The sequence below is a fragment of the Drosophila simulans genome, chromosome 2L, assembly GCF_016746395.2.
Source record: "Drosophila simulans strain w501 chromosome 2L, Prin_Dsim_3.1, whole genome shotgun sequence".
NCBI lineage: Eukaryota > Metazoa > Arthropoda > Insecta > Diptera > Drosophilidae > Drosophila > Drosophila simulans.
The window spans coordinates 11,989,672-12,010,272 of record NC_052520.2 but is presented as its reverse complement, the minus strand read 5'-3'; the positions used below and the strand labels follow the sequence as shown (position 1 = coordinate 12,010,272).

At 41.7% G+C, this 20,601-nt stretch overlaps 2 protein-coding genes across 3 annotated transcripts; one reads left to right on the top strand and one right to left on the bottom strand.

Moving 5' to 3' along the window:
• Positions 1 to 932: 932 nt before the first annotated feature.
• LOC6732070 (protein rhomboid) lies at positions 933 to 4,182 on the top strand. Of its 2 annotated transcripts, none has more exons than XR_001599972.3 (4): positions 933 to 1,270; positions 2,962 to 3,105; positions 3,404 to 3,573; positions 3,642 to 3,783. XR_001599972.3 is itself a non-coding variant. In XM_002079166.4 (4 exons), exons 1-4 carry the CDS (start codon positions 1,013 to 1,015, stop codon positions 3,861 to 3,863), a joined length of 804 nt encoding a protein of 267 aa, XP_002079202.2. In that variant the 5' UTR covers positions 966 to 1,012; the 3' UTR covers positions 3,864 to 4,182. The 2 variants fall into 2 exon arrangements, 1 of the variants encoding a protein (XP_002079202.2); XM_002079166.4 differs by having other exon boundaries at positions 966 to 1,270; positions 3,394 to 3,573; positions 3,642 to 4,182.
• Positions 4,183 to 4,553: 371 nt separating this feature from the next.
• Positions 4,554 to 20,091, bottom strand: LOC6732067 (mucin-2). The gene is made up of 6 exons (XM_016180026.3): positions 19,794 to 20,091; positions 9,239 to 9,852; positions 8,685 to 9,020; positions 8,543 to 8,623; positions 6,019 to 8,481; positions 4,554 to 5,913 (listed from the first exon to the last, which is right to left on the bottom strand). Exons 2-6 carry the CDS (start codon positions 9,324 to 9,326, stop codon positions 4,811 to 4,813), a joined length of 4,071 nt encoding a protein of 1,356 aa, XP_016024741.1. The 5' UTR covers positions 9,327 to 9,852; positions 19,794 to 20,091; the 3' UTR covers positions 4,554 to 4,810.
• Positions 20,092 to 20,601: the final 510 nt, after the last annotated feature.

Sequence of the window (20,601 nt, the reverse complement as noted above, 5' to 3'; positions counted from 1 at the left end):
TTTTCATTATTTTTTAAAACATTTTGGATAATATTCAATGTTTATTACAATTATATTATAGCCTTGCAATTGTCATCATAGCTCAGTGTACATGTTTATGTATGCGATCTCAATATTTTCATTTTGATAATGTAAAACAGCTGTTCAAATCATCAAGACAAATCTTTAAGAGAAGAGCAACAATTTCGCAAATTTACCAAAAAAAACAGAGAAAACCAAGATTGCTTCAAATTGTCTCTTTTTTTAAAGCATAAAAAAGCTCTCTCTGAAAGCTTAATCGCTACTGCCAAGAGAGCGAGCGCTTCTCACCACTTTTGTGTGTTTGTGTTGGCGTGTCGGAATTGTTGCTGCAAAATGCGTGCAACATCGCCCGCACCAAAATGTCAAATGCCAAGGAAATCTTTTTAAAATAAGAAAAAATTAAATGTTCGATACCAGCATGTTGGGAGTGGGAGATGAAGGTGTTTTCATTAATCATAATTTTAGAAGCGCCACTTAGATTTGTAAAATATTATTGTATATTATAAATATAAATTATTAAATTATATAAAATTTTTCTTTAAAGCTTAAATATAAAATACTTTACTTTGCTATAAGCAGATGTATTGGTGTCTTTAAAGGCATATTTCAAAGAGATTTCAAACTCATTCCCTATAAATTGTTTTATAAGAATGTTTCAAAGCATATTTAGAAAAATAACAAATTATAACACTAAAAATTTCTTAATAAAGAAAATAATATCTAGTGATAGTGATCTCAAGATTTTTCTTAACATAAAATAAGATATGAGTAGCAGTCGAGACAAAAACCGTAGGATGCCTAAAAGCATGCTTCCCAAAGTCCCAAAATCACTGTATTAGCACCACGCTCGCAATGATGTTGTAGGCAGCCGGCGTGATTCGATCGGATCGGAATGGATCGTCGGGCTTTTGAAAGAACAATCACCCACTCGGCCTAGTCGCGCGTTCAACGTTCCGTGCATCGGTTGTCGCCGCCGACTGGGAATCGCATTATGTCTGCCCAAGTGGAGAGCAATGGTGGCAGTGCCGGTGCCAGTGAGAGTAATAACAATTGCGTCAATGATGTCAGGCTCCTGCTGCTGCCGGAGAACTCCACGGATTCGGATGGCAATCCGGCGAGTGTCGCATCCAGCGTGGAATCGCACAAGAAATTCATTGATGACCTGACACGAACCATTGACGTGGGCCATGTGAGGAGGAAGCGATTGTGGCGGGTGCCCTGGTTTATTTTGCTGATGAGTTTTGTGCAGGTTCGATTTTGTGCAGTTGCTCCACTTGTTCGATTGTCTATTATTTTGTGTTTTCCTTTTTTGTCTGCCCGTCAACGTGGCGTATGAGTGATGTTATGATGCGTGTGTTCAATTCAGAAAATCATCTACAAACGATGAAAAGCCTCCGGCAGATAAGAAATAACGTAGGCTAATAAATTACCTGTGAAGATGTCAAAGGTGAAACTATTTGTGATGACTACGGCAGTGCTTATCAATGTTAAATTAATTGAGTTTGAGTTTCTTTATATGAAACGAATTTTAAAATGAAATCACAAATATAACAACAGATTTTAAAGAATTTTATATTCATCAAAATATTGTAAACTTTCAACTGATAAGCTCTTAATTTCTTACTCATGTTTAGCTAAAAAACGAACATAAGTGATCTACAATGTGTTTGTTTATAATCCCGCATCTTAATAAGAATCTTTTTACTTGATTTGTTTTAAACAAAACATTTCGTTTGCTGCTGTTTTGTTTACCCGTGTGTGGTGCCATTGTGTGAGTGCTTCATAAATAATTGCTCTTCAATTCATATGAATTTTCATTCACTGGAAAATTTGTTCAATAGTTTATGTGTGTGGATTTATTGCGGTTTAAACTAAGCGGAAAATAAGTGTTATATTACATCAATCAATATATAACAATCAAATCAATCAATTTCCCAAGCAAATATAATGATTGTGTTTTAAGGGTTTTTTTTAGACACCAGAGATAAATTTGTCCTTTGATACAATTTCTTTTCAATTCTTAGTTGTTCACCGTTAATCAAAGTTGTTTGTGCAACATACTTAATCCAAATTAGCCCTTTTAAGTTAGTTCTTTGTTATTTCTACTAAAAAGTGCTCAACCGCTTAATTGCGAATTGGCTCCTGGGAAATTGGCTTCAAAACAAAGTCCCACAAGTGTGACCCATTTAATTTGAAACTCAATAATTAATACCTGACTGCATACCTTCATTACACACTCTGCACACATAGTAATGCAGATCGGTGATTTGAAAGGTTTTATTGTTTGGCCCAACCCAGAAATCGATAATGATTGCACAATCGAACGCGTCGCTTAGTCGTCCGATTTAGTAATATTGCCATTTTAGTCATCGCATTGATCGAGTGCTGCAACTTGGAGCTCTGGCATTTGTCATATTTGGTGGGATCGGGATGCATGTTGCACCGATTTGGTGTCGCCGCCGTGTTTCTGTGGCTGCTGTCAACTCATGCGGCGCGCATTGTGCGGCATCTCAACTCAACACTCGCACTTCGCAGTTGGCCAAGTGTCGATCGATTGAGCGAAAGTGACAGCCAGTTACCATGACACTGTTCAGCAAAGTTGGGATTGCTTCGTTATGGCGAAGACAACTTACTTCTCACGATCTCACGAAAACTGACACTAGCCAGAGTTTAATTCTTAACATGAAGTTATCATGAGTTGCATTACTTTACTACACTAGTACTTTAAATTCTTATTATGCTTGTGAATAGGCTATATTAAAATTTCAAACAAGAATCATCCGCTTATTCACCAAATTGTGTTCTTATCAAAGAAGTCGTTGATACATTTCATATTAAGCTGCAAAAATTTCTCTATAATTTTGAGTTAAATCTAATTTATTCTGAATCAGGCGTTTAGTTTGTTTGCAGTATGGTTTAATCTTCTTTGCTCATTACCAGATATCTTTGCACTGGATAGCTAGTGAGTGTATGCAAAAACTACTGATCTTCAAACCGGAGTGGAACGTCGAGCACTGGCGACTACTGACCTATATGCTGCTCCATTCCGATTACTGGCATCTGTCTCTCAACATTTGCTTTCAGGTGAGTGCCAATCTTTGACCTAATAAACTCTACACTATGTTTTGGATCAACAAAGTTAAAGTAACTATATAGCAGATTCACTTTCCATGTTTTGTACATTATTTAAAAACTTTTGACTTACCACTCCTTCCTAAATCTCTTTAAATTGTGAGCAAGTACTTTAATATATCATGAACTGCTCGTTTAAATGCAATAAAGCACTTAGTTGGCAGTAATTCGATAGTCACATCCTGTCGCTCGCCACCTGTTGTTGCATTGTGTTACTAAAAAGGTTAATGTCTCTGCCAGTGCTTTATAGGTATCTGCCTGGAAGTGGAGCAGGGTCACTGGCGTCTGGCCTTGGTCTATATGGTGGGTGGCGTCGCTGGTTCACTGGCCAATGCATGGCTGCAGCCCCATCTCCATCTGATGGGTGCCTCCGCCGGGGTCTACGCCATGCTGGGAAGTCATGTGCCGCACCTGGTTCTGGTCAGTCAGCTGGAAACCGCAATTTAATTTTGATTTAACGTTTACACGATCCCTACTTTGTCGAACAGAACTTTTCGCAATTGTCGCACCGCTTTGCCCGCATCGCCTCCCTGCTGATATTGTTCCTCAGCGATGTGGGCTTCACAACTTACCACTTTTGCCACAATCACAATCGCAATCCGCGCACCAGTCTGGAGGCGCATATTGGAGGGGGCGTGGCCGGAATTCTGTGCGGTTTCATCGTCTACCGACGCCTGCAGCCAACAAATCAAAAGGCCATTTTCTTTTAGTCTCAAATAAGATAGTGCATTTCAAATATATTATATTTATTTTATAGTAAATAATACGTTTTAAAACAAATGGAAGGCAGTTAACAAAGACTTTTATCTTATAGCTTAATAATTGAAATCCAATTAATGTGTGAAGAAATCGTTAAACACTGTAAAAAGTTCAACAACTTCTTAGACTATTTAATATTCTGGCAATCCAACAGTCCTTAAATAAATAAGTCTTGTATGGACTGTCTTTTATTTGGTCGCAAAATCCGTTGAAATTTTATTATTCATTCTTCGTGGTTCATGTTTAATTTCGGTGTTATGAATAAACAATAAATTTACACCTCATAAAAGGTGTACTGTGTTTTATGGCTTGTTTTTTGTGCTCTTCACTTGCCACACATTTAATTGGCCTATACTTGCTAACTGAATAAGTCTGTATAGAATTTATTAATTACTCATCGAGTGGCTTTGGCCAATTAATGCTGACGCAGACAGGAATGTTTAATTTAAACTCATGGATTCTATAATGATCTTGATGTGCAATTAAATTTAGCACAATTCGTAGAAACATTTCCCCAAACTAGCAATTTGTTATTTGTCACAAGGTTGAAATGCGATCAATATTTATAACCCAATTTGTTGGCTGTTGTTTTGACTTTTCATCAAAATAGATAATAATTTTTAATAATTAAAAACAAACACTTTAGATTTTTTTGATTTATTTGTTAATTTTATTAAATATATTTCGTGTACTTTTTATCTAACTATAGCCTTAATTAGTGTATGTTATAAATGCCATGCTAACTTTTACATATATTAATCATTTTTTCTATAATACAACTTAGGGTCTAGAGAACGTCTAAACTACCCTGTAGTACGATACGAACTTAAAGCTAAAAACTGACACTTAATCGCTACAGACTTCCTGTGGGGATTACAATCGTAGGGGGATATCTAAATTAACAGTCTAATGGGCCGCACTTGACGCCCACCTCGGTGCACTTGCATTCCAGGCAGTGGCTGGATAGCTCCACGATAATGCGACCCACCCGATACATGCGTCCGTATATGTTGCAGCCAGCCAGTTTCAACTGACCAAGCGGATCATCGCCACCCGGGAGTCCACCCAACAGTCCGCCTCCACCAGTCCGCTCTACCGAACCAGAACCAGAATCCTGGTGCACATCCTCCGGGGATGATGGCGCTGCTGGTGGGGCTGCTGTCGGCGGTCGTGTTGCATGCTGGTAATGGTGGAATTGCTGCTGCGGTGGCTGCTCATGTTGCTGCGGTGCTTGTTGCTGCGGTGCTTGTTGCTGCTGCTGCTGCTGCGGTTGCAATCTGTGCGGTCTTACCTCATAGCTGGTATCCATGAAGGGTAATTTGTCGAACGGTGAGTTTAAAAATGGATGCAGAGTGCTCCCCGTTGTTGTGGCCAGCCCCGCGGTTGTTGACGCAGTCAATGCCGCTGATGTCGCTGCTGGCGGGGATCGAGTGGTTGCCGGTGTACTCTGGCGTCGCGTGCCACTCTGGACTTTGCGTCTATTGCCGCTGGTCTGTTTGTTTTTCGTTTTGCCGTTTCCCTTTTTGGCCGGAGCACGTGTCGTCACTGTTGGCCGACCAGTGGTCGATGTTGCTGCCGTGCTTGATGCAGTTGCTGCAGTTGCCGTTGCAGTTGCTGTTGCTGCATTTGCTGCTGTTGTTGATTTTGCTGTCGTTGGCGTTGCTGTAGGCAGTTGCTTAAATGCAGGCACTGTGCTGCTTGCTGCATCCTCTTTGGACAACTCCATACCGAGCAGCTCATCCAAGAGCTTATCCAACTTATTGATTTCATATTTATCTATCAAGGGGGCTTCCTTTTCCGTTGTCGTTGCTGTGGATGTGCTGGCTGTGCCGCTTGTGGATGACGATATGGAGGAGGCTGTTGAGTTGCCAACACTGTAAGTGACGGTCTCGATGTGCTCTTCAATCGGCTTTTTGTTCGCCTTGTCAACGATTAGTTCATCGAGATTGGGCGACGGCTCTGTGTGTATGACATCTTTGAAGGGGTCGGGTGTAGTGATTTCTGAAAAAGGGCGATAAAAAAATGGACATATTCAGATAAATCTTTCAAATTCAGTGAAGTGCAAGAAAATATAAACTTGTTAAAGTTCTAAAAACTTCAACTCACCTATTGAAGCAGTATCATTTTCATGTGCGCCCGAGGTTGTGATGTCGATAATGTGCTGTGTCACATGGAAGTTATCAACTGGGCCGCCGATGCCACTCGAGGTGACGTGCTCCTGAAGGATTTCGCCATCGATAACCAACGGTTCCTTGGGCATGAATCCGCCCTCCGTTTCGGTGGGTGGTGAGAATCCATTGTGCGGAGGTGGCAACACAGGACTTTCGAAATCGAAGTTGACGTAGGCCGCACTTCCTTCGTATTTTCCACCCACATGGACCACTGGTTCTGGAGCAGATTCCACGGCTGGCACTTCCACGTTGAACTTGTACTTGTAGGCAGCCTGATCCGGCTGGGATTGTGAGTATAGAGCCACCGTGTCATCCATGGTATCATAGCCAACCACATCCATTTTATCGGAAGCCACCTTCTGCTGATAGAAGTTGGTGGGATACTGCTCCTTGGGAACCGTATCCACAGCATCGGTTGGAAGGAATGGTATAATCTTCAGGTTGGGCAGACTAGGAGGCAGTGTGGGTTCACCATTGATGTCCAGTGGCTCAGCCTCCAAGATACTTGGATTAGTTTCGATCACCAGCGGTTTGGGAGTACTAGTAACATAGGGTTTGGGTTTTGGCTTAAATTTTGGCTTGCTGGTGGTGCGAATTGTGGGTTTTGTTGTGGTGCTGGTGGTGCTGGTTGTTGTAGTTGTGGGTGCTGGAGTGGAAGGTATCGGAGTTGTGGGTCTTTGAGTTGTGGATTTCGGTGGGGGTGCGGGTTTTGCGGAAGATGGCTTTGCAGTTGTAGGCTTTGTTGTTGAAGGTTTTGGCGCTGTAGGTTTTGGAGTTGTAGGTTTCGGATTTGTAGGTCTTGGAGTTGTAGATCTTGGAGTTGTAGGTTTCGGAGTTGTAGGTTTTGGAGTAGCAGGTTTTGGAGTAGTAGTAGTTTTTCTAGTGGTCCTCGGCTTGGGTTTCACCGTAGTACTAGGCGTTGCTGTGGTTTTAATGGTGCTATCTACTTTGGTTTGCTGGGTGGTGCTTGTACTTGGTTTCTCTGTGCTCTTGGCTATGATTGAACTAGTGGTTGCATTGACCCTCTTATTTGCCGTGCGGTGGGTCACCGGTTGACCATATTTGCTAGTCACCACCAACATGGGCGGCGTCACTGTGAGATTCGCCAGCTTGGAGTTGATTCGCGTGTGAACGGGCTTGCTACTTGGCAGTGGTCGAAACATGGGTGGTGCAGGCAGATTGGTTGGTTTCTCAGTGGTAGTTGTGGTACTTGTGGAGCTGGCGGTTTGATTGAGTGGTTCTTCGAGTATGCCAGACAAGCCATCTATCAGGACATTGAATAGACTCGGTTCCTCTTTTGGAGGGGGCATTACTTCTGTGGCTGGTGTTGGCCAAATTCCAGCATTTGCGATACCAATTTGTTGGGCCTCTGCCGGCAGTTCACCCACAGCCATTTCGCCATTGTCCAATTGCTCGTCAAAGTCCTCGGCAATGCGTTTAATGCTGTTAGTTGAAGGATTGAACTCTTCCGGTTTGTTTAGAGTGGTACTAGTCTCCAAATAGGCTTCTGTTTTGGGGCCCAGTTCCTCTTCATCTGGACCCAAAAGTATATCCATCCAGGAGAGTGTGTTTTTGGGCGTCGTGGATTCCGGTTGTCTTATTTCTTCGTGGCCCGTGGTTTCCGTATTGGGACCCAGTAGCAAATCCAGGAAACTTAGTGCCGTTGTACTGCTCACCTCCTCGCTGGATTCGGTTCTCATCAAAGGCGGTGCCTGGGTGGTTCTTATGCCCACAAGATCCAAGTTATTGGCCAGCATTTTGTTGTTATTGCCATCTATGAACTCAAGGCCTTCGCGTAGTGTGTCCATAATGCTCTTTTCACTACTGACCTCCAGGGGATTGCCCAGAGCAGCTCTCGTCGGATGACGATCGTGTGGATACCGCTCGGCCATGGAGTTCTGCGGAATTAAAGCTGTCTCCTGTTGATCCGGTTCCTCCTTGCCAAACAGCATATTATACAGATTAAACTGCCTGGAGTTGTGCGATCTACGATAATCCCGCTGACTGCCGCAGTCGTAACTCGATGGACAGCACTGACCCTTCGGCACCACCGGGATGCAGTTCTTCAGTGCCGGCGAGCACTTCTTGGGTGCACATCGCCTGGTTCCCCGGATGCAGAAGCATATGTCGCATGGCTTGTCCGCATCCGATCGCATCTTCTGACCCTCTGCGTAGAACTGGGCACCTACAGTGCAGCCTCGATTGCGCTGCAGGCGCTGTGACATACGCAGAAAGTGCTTGTTCGAGGTCTTCCTGTAGCGCACCTCCTGAGAGGATTTCCCCGACGTTTTGCTGCTGCAATCGTATCTCACGGGACAGCAGGTGGAGTCCACAAAGATGGGCTTGCAACCCTCCACGGGCAGCATGCACTTTGGCTTCACACACTTTTCGGTGCCACCTATTGGGTAAAACAGGAATTTATTTATATAAATTATATAATATATCATTTTTAATCATACCTATGCAATAGCAGTAGCTGCACAAATTCGAAGATGACATGGCAGATCCCGACTTGTAGACAGTTCCATTTTTCACACAAACTGTAAAACACAAAGTGAACTTCAGGAACTTTAGCGTTATCAAATATAATATATTACATACCAAACAAATCCGTGTCGGAATCATCTGAACGTCTCTGCAGCATATTATCGTTGACCACCCGATCGATGGACTCCCTTTCGTAGTGATCCAGATACGCGATGATGCGACGCTTGGTGGGTATCTTGTAGAACGCATCCAATCTTGCGCAGGAAAGATACGGACAGCAGGAGCTCTTCTTTTGGACGACCACACAGCCTCTGGGCGGTGGCATTGGCATTTCGGGACACACTTTCAGACGACACACTAGTGTCTTTCGGTTACACTGGCAATTCAGACACTTCTCCATGCTGGGCACCACCGATTTGTCCGCGAACCAAGTGCCATTGTGATGGCAGCCTAATGATTTATTGGAACAAATATGAAATTAGTATAAATAGTATATTCATAGCGGTTTTGAAATGGTTTGATTTTGGGCTTTGCACTAAGCTTTCTATAGCACGACTAATGGATTCATACCATTTTCCACTTTATCAGCTCTTTTCCGCTGCAGAGATGCAACCATCTCACCCAATGCCACACATTTCACAGACATTATCCGCTGGCCCCGAACTCACCTGTGTTCGGTGTGATAAATGCATCCAGCTGTGCGGGCCATAGGAGTAGTAATGCCGCCGATAATATGCTGACTAAGCGCAGCGTCATCTTCGTTCGTGGATTCCGTTCCCGTTCCCGGTTCCGTTGCGTAGATGTGGACGTGGATGCCGCCGAAGAGCATGAATAATGCAACAGAGGCGACTTTGGACTTGGGCCAGGTCCGAGCAGAGTTTGGTACCCCCTGGTTGCTGTGTTGCCCCCTTGGGTATACCCACGTATGTATATATAGGTGTGTATATTAGTAACCCAGCTGATGCGGCAGGGCAGAGCTCCAACTTGTCTGCCAGATGTGGAGTCGAATGCTTCTAATGCTCCGCAAATGTGTGTCACGCAGAGGCAACTTTCGAATGACAGCGGCGGCCAACGGTGCGCATGACCATTTGGCTGCGACTTGGACCAAATTAAACCGAACTGGAAATTACCCGCACAATTTGCTGGAGCATTGCCACAGGTCGTCGTCGCTCGTTACTTGTCGCCAGTGCCAAAGTTCTGCCACACTTTTAATGAACCATATATATATGTATGTATATATCCACAGACGGCGGCAAAAAAGGAAAATTTGTTCGCTTCACAGCTGCAAAGATATGGAGAAAGACGGAGATGCGGGTAAGTGCTGGTCATTAGTGAGTGCTACGTTGTTGAATAATGTTAGCGAAACTATGCAACAGGTTGCCGGTTCGAACAACTTCATTTAAATAGGCTTTTCCAACGAGGCAAATCGACATGCATACTACACGTTGTGCGCGGGATTGTGAAGATTAAGATTAAGTAAGAAGGTAGTAACTTGAGTTATTACACTCTAATTTATATTTGTATAAAAGAAAAATTCCAAGCTTATTATCTGGTATCAAACAACTAAGCCTCTTTAAGATGATTAATAGAACTGCTTAAGCTGAACAGTATTAAAAAAACAAATGAATTTCTCTCTATGTTAAGCCCTTGCTTAGATCATTTGGCTTAAATCTTTCACCTCAATGCCATAAACTTTCGGCCAAAAGCAGTTGAACACGAAACAGAACTTCCAGAGTTTCCAACTTAATTCCCCAATAATTTCACACAACTTTATCGCTTTGTTTATCTGCACTGCACTTCGAGAGTTTGGCATAAATTGGCGCACGGAAATGGGCCAAACGCAAATGCTGCCAAAATCCATCAATAAATACACAGAAAGAGGGGGGCAGCGATACCAAGTCGCAGTCATAAATAATAATACTCAAAGCAAGAGGGGCTCCAAGAACTGGTCTCAAGAAGCGTCCACTTCACACTCCTCGGAGTCCAGAGAGCCAAAAAGCCAGACGCGAGTTGCATGCAAACGCAGCAACTGGAAAACAGCCAAACAAACATGAAAATCAAATAAAGCCCGGCGAATGGCGGTCATTGCCAGCGAAAGATCCACCGACTGACTGGCCAGACTGCTGGCCACCGAGTTCTCCAAGAACCATCGCCCCCTCCCACTCCAATGGCCAACAGGCAAGAGCCAAGAGCCAAAAGCCAACTAACAACACACAACACACAACTTACAACTAACCACAACGACATTGTCGTTGTTGGACGAAGCACTCCGAACTGGCCACTGCAGCCACTTTCATTAAGAACGTGATTAGCAGCGAAAACTCACTGGCATGCAAATGGAAACGAAAAGTCTGGATAGAACCGGGCAGATTTTCCAGCTCCATGATGGAGAAGGATTTGATACCCTCACTAAATTGGTAACTAACTATAAGTACAAGGAATTGAAAACACCTAGTTCATAATTAAGAACTTTAATGCAGTTTATATGTATTTAAGTTTAAAAAACGATGCTAGACTATATCTATATATCTAACATATATAATATATCTATATGTTAGTTTTCAAGCCAAAAGATTCATTTGAAGTATCTGGTGGGATGGTTAGGAGAACCCATCTAATGACCATACCCCCCAGTGATCTCTGCAGGAACCCAATCTCCAATGGGGAGAGCTTCTTCGCTTAATTAAAGCTCCGTTTGCATACCAGACTGGTGGGTCTGCTTTTGGCCTTGCACAATTTAGTTGGCAGTTGGTTCTCATGACAACTTTTAATCAAGTCATTATATCTGACTGACGGTCCTCGGGAGATCTATGCTAGAGAAACTTTCACGAGCCACGAAAACGAGCAGAAGTCAACGAATACGAGCCAGTCGAATTTCAGTTTCACACAATAAATCAGCTGCAGTTGACTTTTATTTTGTTGCGGTTGACTCTGCTTTTAATTGAGTGCCACTTGTGGCCTGTGCCTCATTTGCATGCCACTGTCGTGTACTTGGCCATGAAAATGAAGGCTTAGAACACTGAAATTACTGACTGCAACCAGCGGGGGGTGGGGGAAAGGGGATCAAGAAGAAATCTCTCTATCGCAGAGATTGCCGTAGGAACTAAAAATTTCAGTTGGTGAAAATCATCAGCTTAATTACACATTTTCCGCAAGCAATTTGCCATGGGGGCCCAACATAATTCCATACTTTTCCACGCACTCGCAGATAATATCAAGCAATTCTATGGTGATTCTTCTGCCATATTCAGAACGTGTGTAAGCCCAGTCGCCTCATAAATAAATTACTGTAATTACATGGCCAAAGACAAAACCAGACCAAGCCAAATCCAACCAAAGCGAAAGAAAGCGAGGCTGTGGGAGCAAATGACACTCAGGTGTCCAGCACAAGAACCTCTATAATGGGGCCAAGCAATTACGCCCAGACAGCTTTATTTATTTATTTACCCCTTTTATTTTGGATTTCAGCCCGAGCAGCATACACTGCGCCAAATTAATCAAGTCATTTATTAGACTGCCACCGGGCTTTTGGAGCGAAAGTGTTGAGATTAAAAGTCCCTGATTGCTCGATTAGTTAATCACAATGAAGTCGTTCGCTTGGCTTCATCAACCCAGTTTACTCGGATTTCGAAGAAATTAAAAGTTTTTAAGGTTTCGGTTTCACTAACCCAGTTGGATGTGTTTGTAAAGAAGGTATTTTACAATGGAAATGGAAAGCTAAATCTAGCCAAGAACTGTAAATGATAAAAATACAAGAGTGATCAATGAAAATCAGGCATTCATTACAGTTCTAAAATTTCCCCTTCGAAAGTTCAAAAGTTTACTGATTATTATAAAAGTGATTGTTATAATACGATTGAAATTTGATGGCATGGCACATGCAATGCAAAAATCAGCTCATTAGTAGCTCTAAAATATATCCCACTTCAAACTGAAAATTAAATGAAGTGTGTAACTCCACTTAATTAATTAAGACCAAATTCAGCTTCTCAGTCGAGTGTAACATCAGTATTTAGCAAAAGTGAAGACACACACATGATGGTGTTCAGCCAAAGAAATCAACCCAATTGACTAGTTCGACTGTTCCGAATCGCCACAAAAACCACTTGGCCGACAATAAATTCTCCATTTGAGCCAGAAAAGAGCGCCACTGTAGCCGTGACATCGATTCGGCAACAATAAAATTGGGTATTGAGCATTCGCATCTGATAGATACTTTGTTGGCCCGTCCGACCATTTGACACAGTAGCAACGCCCCACTGACAGATTTATTTATCCGCATCTGACTTTTCGGGAAGGCGATGGAGAGCACTCCCTCCATATTTGGACGTTGATTTGTGAAAGGCGAAAAGCCAAACGCCCGTAGTCTCGAGTTGTTTTCCACTCCAGATCCGAGATCTGTGGAACTGGCCTTTGTTTTGTTTGACTACTACTGGGCATATTTTTGGGCGCATTCTAAACTTATAATTTGTAACAACTTTCACCGATCGAGCGATCGTGGCTAGCACAACTAGCACTTAGGATTATGTAAATCTCGGCCAGGCAAAATATCTAATAACAATGGATAGCTACGGAAAGAGTGCATTGGATGGAATGGAAAGCGATTCAGATTCAGATCTGGGCCTATTTTCACTTTTGCAAATTGTCTTAGAACACGGAACGCGAATAGAAATCGAAGTCAGTGCGAGTCAATAAGCGATCATTGAGAATTGAAACGTGAGCATGACTACACTAGTCAGCAAAAGTGGGATCACTGATCGTGTAGCTCAAACCGTCAAGCTAAAACTTCACGTTTTATTTATTCTTTGTAGTCTGAATGCACGACAAAACGAACTTCAAAGATGACAGCTGCACATAACAAGGTATCTTATGATACTATCTTTAGGTAGGTATTTAGGTATAGATATAGCCGTCAAGATAGATACAATTTCTTGTATTGAAGTGTTATTCTCCTTTCTTTCTCAACAATTTGTAATGCTTTTAATAAGCATAAGCACATTTGCATATATGAACTCGTCTGTGTGCGGCTTCATCATAGAGTGAAATTCGTGTCATCATAATGACAGAAATGCCAACACGCTTCAGCTTCACAGCTAGAAAATAAATTTGGCAATACTCGAGCCATTGAAATGATTCCAGCATAAAAAGTACATGCCAAACTATTCTGCCTGAAAGAGCTGAATAAAAAATACGAAAAAAAAACACGACTTACAGACTGTCAGAGCCATCAACATGTGTGGCTCATTAAATATGCTGCGAACACACAGCAAGTACAAGAAAAGCAGTCGAGAACCAAGGAGTTTGAACAATTTTCCTGTCCAACTGTATTGATGCGACTACTTCGACATCGGCGGTGCACAGGAAAAAAAATATTGGCTTGTAAACTGTTTAATTGGCCTTTCGGATATTCAGCCATTATTATCCAGCAATAAGCTTAATAGCTTCAGTTAAGTAGAAGCCACTTAATCAATTGGTACATACGAGGAGTAATTTAAGCAATTGTTTCCTTAAATTAAAAATAAGTATGGTGCGTTTTTTTAAGATTTAATGTCAGCATTAAATAGGATTGCATAACATAAAATATATCTATATATATAGCTACCACAAAACCGTTATTCGAGGATCTCTAAATGGAAAAGAATAATTCTTAGGTCTAGATTTTCTTTATTTTTTTCGCCCGGTGTACGTATCCAAAGTTCCCCTTGGCTGCAGACAAATACCTGTCATTTAGTGGACGTCAAACATGTTCGACCTAGCCCCTTGAGCACCTGTGGCCCAGCTCCACCTCGCTTATTTTTTCCAGCCCGCGATCGGCGATCTGGAGTCGGAGACTCCCCATCCCGAGCCCCAACCAAAGTTATTAGAGCCGCGAGGGCTCAATAAATGGGCGTCGTTTATGCACCTCATCATCAGCGATTGCACAGATCGCAGCTCTGTGTTCTTGCCTTTTTTTTTATTATTTTATTCGCTGTTTGGCCAAGCGGAAGTTGTTAAATGAAAAGGCAGAAACGAGCATAAAAGGGGTAGAGGTGTCGCAGCGGAACGAAGAGCAAATGCTCTTGGAGGAAGGTCCTTCGGATGGTCATGTCCTCAGCGGAGATGTCATGTTAATTTCAGATTCCTGGAAGCCGCGATTTCGCATGTTGGTGTTAAAGGCACGACGGTATGTGAGTTTACTGAATAACTAAAGAGGTTTGTGAGGGACCACAAAACTAAACATAGCTTCATTAGAGCAAATATTTATATACCCTATCTTTCTAGCACCCCAATGGCTTAACCCATTCACTCACTAACTTCCCTCGTGCCATTAGTCATAAAATTTAATTGAATCTCTTTCGGCCCCTTGAATGAAGTAATAGCTGACTTGTTAATTAGGAATGTCCAAAATCGGGCAGTTACATGCTGGCCAAACCCTCAGCCCGCAAGATAGATAACTAAACGTGGATCGGGTGAAAGTCAAGTGAAGTGGAGTCGGACTAGCTAGCTTCTCCTTCACCGTAATGAAACTAGAACAAACTGCACGATTGTGGCAAATGGATAAGAGCGGAAAACCTGCAGAACTGGGAAAGGTTTTTTGTGTCGTCCAGCTATGGCACCTTTCACAAAAGCCCAAGCCATCAGCGAACCCACAAACGAAACTGCGCCAAACAATCAACCGAAAGTTCTTAATACCCCCAAGTATGTATTGGCAAATTGATGTCGCCCTGCTTGGGTTAATAACTTTTTTTTTTTTTTAGGTACAAAAGGTTCCATTCGAGGTTAAATAATCGATTCGTGATGCGGCCAGAACGGCGTAATAAAATTGTCAACATGACAGGCCGCGATTAATATAGAGTTCATATTTATAATGCATAAATCATGCAGCAGATGGAACGTGCTCCATTGCCTTGCATTACTTTTCCCACAATTTAAAGATGCGACTCCTTGGGGCGAATTCAGAATGCAACTGCTAGAGATGGCACTTTTGAGGTCTATTTGCGGGGTCTTAAGTTAAGGTTTCATATTTTTGAAATATATATACCAATTACTAAAATCGAAATTCGAAAGAAAATGCAAGCTTCGTGCTTCAAACCCCATCTTAAATGTTATATTTTTGAAATATATATAAGAAAATCCAAGCTTTGTACTTAAAACCCCATCTTAAATGTGTCCTAGTTTTTTAAGTCATGGCAAGTACATCTATTGTGTGGTTGAGAAAACTCCATAAGTGCCGCGAAACATGATCATAATTCCATCACACGCGCATCTCTATGGGCCAAAGCCAACGACCGGCCAGAGTTTGTGGCAAACTTGTTCTGACTTTTGTTACAATTGGCGATTCCTTTCTTTTTTTTTTTATTCAGCTTTCTAGCGCTGCAAGACAATGCACCATAAAACTGCAATGGAGTTGTGATCGCTGTTTTTTTTTTTTTTCTTTTCTTTTCCTGGCTGCTTCCCACTCCACCCATTTCCATTTCAGTTGCCATGCAAATTTCTGACTCGTGTTGTTTTTCAGTCTCGAATGTTTTCCTCTTTCCGGGCACATTTGTCAAGGTGTCTTGTAAACAAGGAAACCAGGCAGCCCAAGAAAATCCAGAGACTCCAAAAGAATCGAAAAGAACCCCGAAAGAACCCAGAGCCAAGCACCGTTAGATCAGATGCAGACATAGTGCTTATATAACGCATTGCGCCAGCCAATTGTGTTTTTTTTTTATTGGTTACCTCTTTAGGCCATAAATGGTAGTGACAAAAGTCGGAATTTATGGCCCGCTGACAGCTCTGATAAATAACCTCAGGCCCGACTTTGGTTTAAAGTGGCCCAGGGTTTGGATTTTGTATTTTGTACTTCAACTGGCGATGGAATGGGGCGTGCTGCAGGTGGGGAAAGCACCTAAGAGAGCCATAAAATGTTTTATCTTCGAGTCTGTTCTTGCAGCACGTCGCCGCGAGGAGTCCGAAGTTAATTAGCAGGGAATAGATGGCTTTTAAAATTCCTCCTCCTGTGGCAATTAATCTGGCAATGCGTTGCAAAAAATGTGCCGACAGAAGTCAAGGAAGCACATGGGCTTACGTTTTATTGAAGCATTGAAGAACAAAGGTCATAAAAAGGAAATTTATATCTTTCTATTAAATTATATTGATATCTATGGGACAAATTACACCTAAGGGTTCATAAAATACATTTACATGTGAACTGTGTACTAAAATGTTTGGTTAATAAAACAACAATCTAATAGATTAATTACGAAGCCCATATTTTGCATAATATAAACCTCATATATGGACTATATAACACCCTTATATAGGGGTAGGTATATCTAATTTCCATAAGTATGCTTATTTTCTGTGTATTTTGCTGATTTTATTCAGATAGTGGCGACACAAAAGAAAGAGATTCTCCTCATATGGCCAGGATAAGTTGGTTTGGTTTCTGCTTTTTCGCTGCCTTCTTTATACGTGCACTCTTTTTCAGCTGGTTGCCTCACCGTTGCAATATCAGATTACGTGCGGGCCAGCTTTTGTTGTTCTTGGCCGGGTACTGGGGCCTCTCCTTAAGTGCCCAGTGCTATTCGGCATATCAGATGTTGCTAATGTGGCCACGCTAACTGTGGGCCGGACTACAGCGCACCACTTGAAAGGAGAGCTTAGATACCAGATACCCAGATACAAGATACTTTTTTTCGACCTTGAGATGGCGGTCGAAGCTTAGCAGCTCCCGGCCCTGATAATCGAATTTGTGGCACACCACACTTTGGCCAGATTATCGAGATGACCAAAGGGCAGTCAGGAAGTTCTTTTGATACCTTAAAGATATCAAGTGACTTTGTAAGCTCATTAACTCGACTAAACTCTAAAAATTTCTGATAAGATTATTATAAATTTTTTTTTAACTAATTGCATAAGTGTATAAAATGAATTAATTATTTTAAGATTTTTAACAAACATTTTTAAAATTTTTTTTAGTTTCTCCGAACTTGAGACTACGTTATTAAAAGTTCTTAAAATCGACCTAAGCGCTCTTAAAAAATATTTAAATAGAATATAGGTCATTCATGCACCATACCATATATGTAAGTGTAGTGTATTTCGACTTCCAGCTAAAGACATTATTATATAGCCTAATGATGCTTTCTTCCCGTCTTCGGAGCCAAGCTCGTAGATTTCCTTCATCTTCCTGAGTTCTTTTACTAACATTTTCAATTGCAGGCAATTAGCAAATTCTCTTTGGGATCGCCTTAATGGCCGTCTAACGTAAAATGTCGTCTTACACACGAGTTTTATAGCTTCCGCTTTGCATTATCAAATATTATTGGTGTTGTTCTACCGCTTCTTATAGCTTCTTCTTCTTTCTACCTTCTTTGCGATTGCATGTCGTCACGTCAAGCTCCAAGAAGTGGCAAGAAGAAGCAGAAGAATCGGCGCAGCAGCTGGATGGAAGAAAAAAAACCCTTGGCTATCTAATGATGATCATTAGGAGCGGTACTGTAATCACACAGAAGCTAAACTCAAACTCAAACTCCCAGCTGAACCTTAAGCCAGTTCTTCTTCTTCTTGCGCAGCTGCTTCTTCTTGCTTCTTTTTGTCAACATAAAACGGTAATTTCTTAAACAAAAAAGTAAGAACAACATCACAGTCAGTGTCTGAGTAGCAAAAGATTACTCTGAACATATATACACAGGAAACAAAGACGAGTTTATTACTTTCAATGTAGTTCTTAGAAATCCGAATTTTTATGTAATGTGTTTTGAAAGACTTATTTGTATAAAGCCGAAAGATAAATTTATTTTACTAAGTATTATATTTAAATTACATATCTAAAAAATAATAATTTCTTATTTTATATATTTTTTATATACCCATTTTAGGATGGACAAACTTCGCCCAAAACTTGTACCAAGCTTAATTTTGTCTGCTATATTTGCTGCTATCTTTTCTTTGTTGACCCTCATTTTTTGCAGTGTAATTAAAGCCAATGCAACCTACATTCTCTCCCTTGATCTCCACACTCTCGGTCTTCTCCCTTCTGGTTTCCCCGGTTTTCCAATTCCGAGTGCGTTTTTTGCGGCTGTGCGACCATTGTAACGGCTTAGATTTGTCTTAGGAAGTCGCCTAAGTTTTTTTTTGTCGGCGTTGCCTTGGGTTCATCTTCCTCCGACCGACCGAGCCCCCCCATTTCTCACAGTGTGCCCCAGTGATGCGACTTTTTATGTTTGCCTGCCGCTGCTGGCATCTTAACAGTTAAATGCTTAGTTTACATCATTAGCATGCCGTTTCCAGATATTTTCTTTTCTTTTGGCTAATAAATAAGCAATTTGCTGGCTGCTTCTTCTACTGTCATCGACTATTTCTTTAATTGGTCTGCGCAGGCTGGTAAGCATTATTTAATTAGCATAGATTTGCTGGGAATCAGAATCACTTGATTAACATTATACAGTTGGGAATATATTTGCTGATTCAATTAAATATATACCCCCCTTGCCATTTATTACCAGAAAGTTCGTTGCCTCAGTCTTTCGTTTGCATTGCATAAAATATGAATTTTCATGTTTTCTTTACGCTTTGATAAATACGCAAAGAAGTGCAGAAATTGATAATATTATGAGAGTCTTCCAAGAAACGAATTAAAATGTATATGTTGTTTTACCGCAGTCATTACACCTAGATCAACACACACAGGAATCATTGCCTGTGGGGCCAGTTCGTTGCCTGAGTCTTTCGATTGTGTGTGATTTTGCTTTTGTCTCTGCGGCCGCAAGAACGAGTGCACTGAAGCATGGACTTTTGGCTACGGCTGCAGGTTTTTGTGTGTGCCTACTAGTATTTATTTATCTGGCCACCAAGTCGGTGGGTTCTATTAACCATGTAAACAATACCGTTAACACGACACGACGCGTTGGGAAAAAAGCTTTTGGCAGCGGGAGCGAAACAGATAAATGAAATGTGCCGCAAGAATTTGCCAAGTTAGTGGCGGCAAAGAGGGAAAACGGCGACTTGCCAACTGAATATTCCCCCCCTTTGGTAATGCATCACAGAATTGAACAACAAGAACAGCTACGTAGAAAAAAAAGCGTGAAAAAGAGGCGACAGGAAAAACGGTTTGAGGAAAACACTTATTAAATTTTAGCATGCCCAAAGTGTGGAAAGAGCTGGCGGCGAGGCCACAAAGAACCGCAACAACGACCCCAAGAACGAACCAAGAATTCCCAGTGATGCATTCCTGGAGTTTTCCGCAAGTTCACATACCTGTCCAGGTTGAGGTTTTCCTATATCCACTCTTACTGTGGGGCACAAAAACAAAAAAGCATTGAATATAACTCCACAGCTTGGTTTATTATTGATTTGTTTGTTTGCTTATGCTTGCACTTCACCACTGCCACTCAAGGGTTCGATCCTCCTTGACCACAAAAAGTGTCTTCTAGTCTTTGAGTCTCCGAAGAAGAGTCATTTATTGTGTGTTTTTTTATTTTTATTATATCCACCTTGCGCGTATGGGTTTCTCGTTCTGAACGCGTCGCGTGCTGTTTTCAAACTGAGGCTCGGCAACAAGTTCGAGTTGCTTTTAAGAAAAGCATTCGGAAGAAAGTTGTCTGCATACTGAATTCTTTTTCTGTTCGAGCGCGCCAAAGATTCTCGTTCGAAAGCTGCAGCGAAAGAGATATATTCTCTCGAGAGAAAGAGAGAATCTGCTAAGAGAGTCTTCTCCACTCCACCGAAGGGAGATTAATTGCTGGTTGTACTGCCGATAAGCATGAAATGTCGCTTGTCCGCAGTTTGTTGGCCAATTAAAAATTAGATTTCGCTTTAGATTTTGTCCATGTGATTGGCCAAAGTTCGCGGAACGATTGCAAAGATAAATGTCGGACGGGGTATTTTTTTTTTTTAAATAAAGACCCTCAATAGTTTATTAAAAGGGTTGAATGAACTAGAAAGTGACGAGCTGCCTTCATTGACACCACACATAATTGCCCGTGAAATGTGATGAAAATAATGGTGTAACTTTTGTGGGGCTTTTCTTTTTAATTTTAATTGCATTATGCCTAGCATGAACTTA

What these genes read in the sequence shown, in the direction of transcription:
- LOC6732070 (XM_002079166.4), top strand. Translation starts at nt 1,013, where the DNA reads ATGTCTGCCCAAGTGGAGAGCAATGGTGGCAGTGCCGGTGCCAGTGAG. An exon ending in TGCTGATGAGTTTTGTGCAG is followed by an intron (nt 1,271 to 2,961) that starts GTTCGATTTTGT and finishes GCTCATTACCAG; the next exon opens with ATATCTTTGCACTGGATAGC. An exon ending in ATGTGCCGCACCTGGTTCTG is followed by an intron (nt 3,574 to 3,641) that starts GTCAGTCAGCTG and finishes TTTGTCGAACAG; the next exon opens with AACTTTTCGCAATTGTCGCA.
- LOC6732067 (XM_016180026.3), bottom strand. Translation starts at nt 9,326, where the DNA reads ATGACGCTGCGCTTAGTCAGCATATTATCGGCGGCATTACTACTCCTA. An exon ending in CAGCTACTGCTATTGCATAG is followed by an intron (nt 8,482 to 8,542) that starts GTATGATTAAAA and finishes TTTACCCAATAG; the next exon opens with GTGGCACCGAAAAGTGTGTG. An exon ending in AAATGATACTGCTTCAATAG is followed by an intron (nt 5,914 to 6,018) that starts GTGAGTTGAAGT and finishes GCCCTTTTTCAG; the next exon opens with AAATCACTACACCCGACCCC.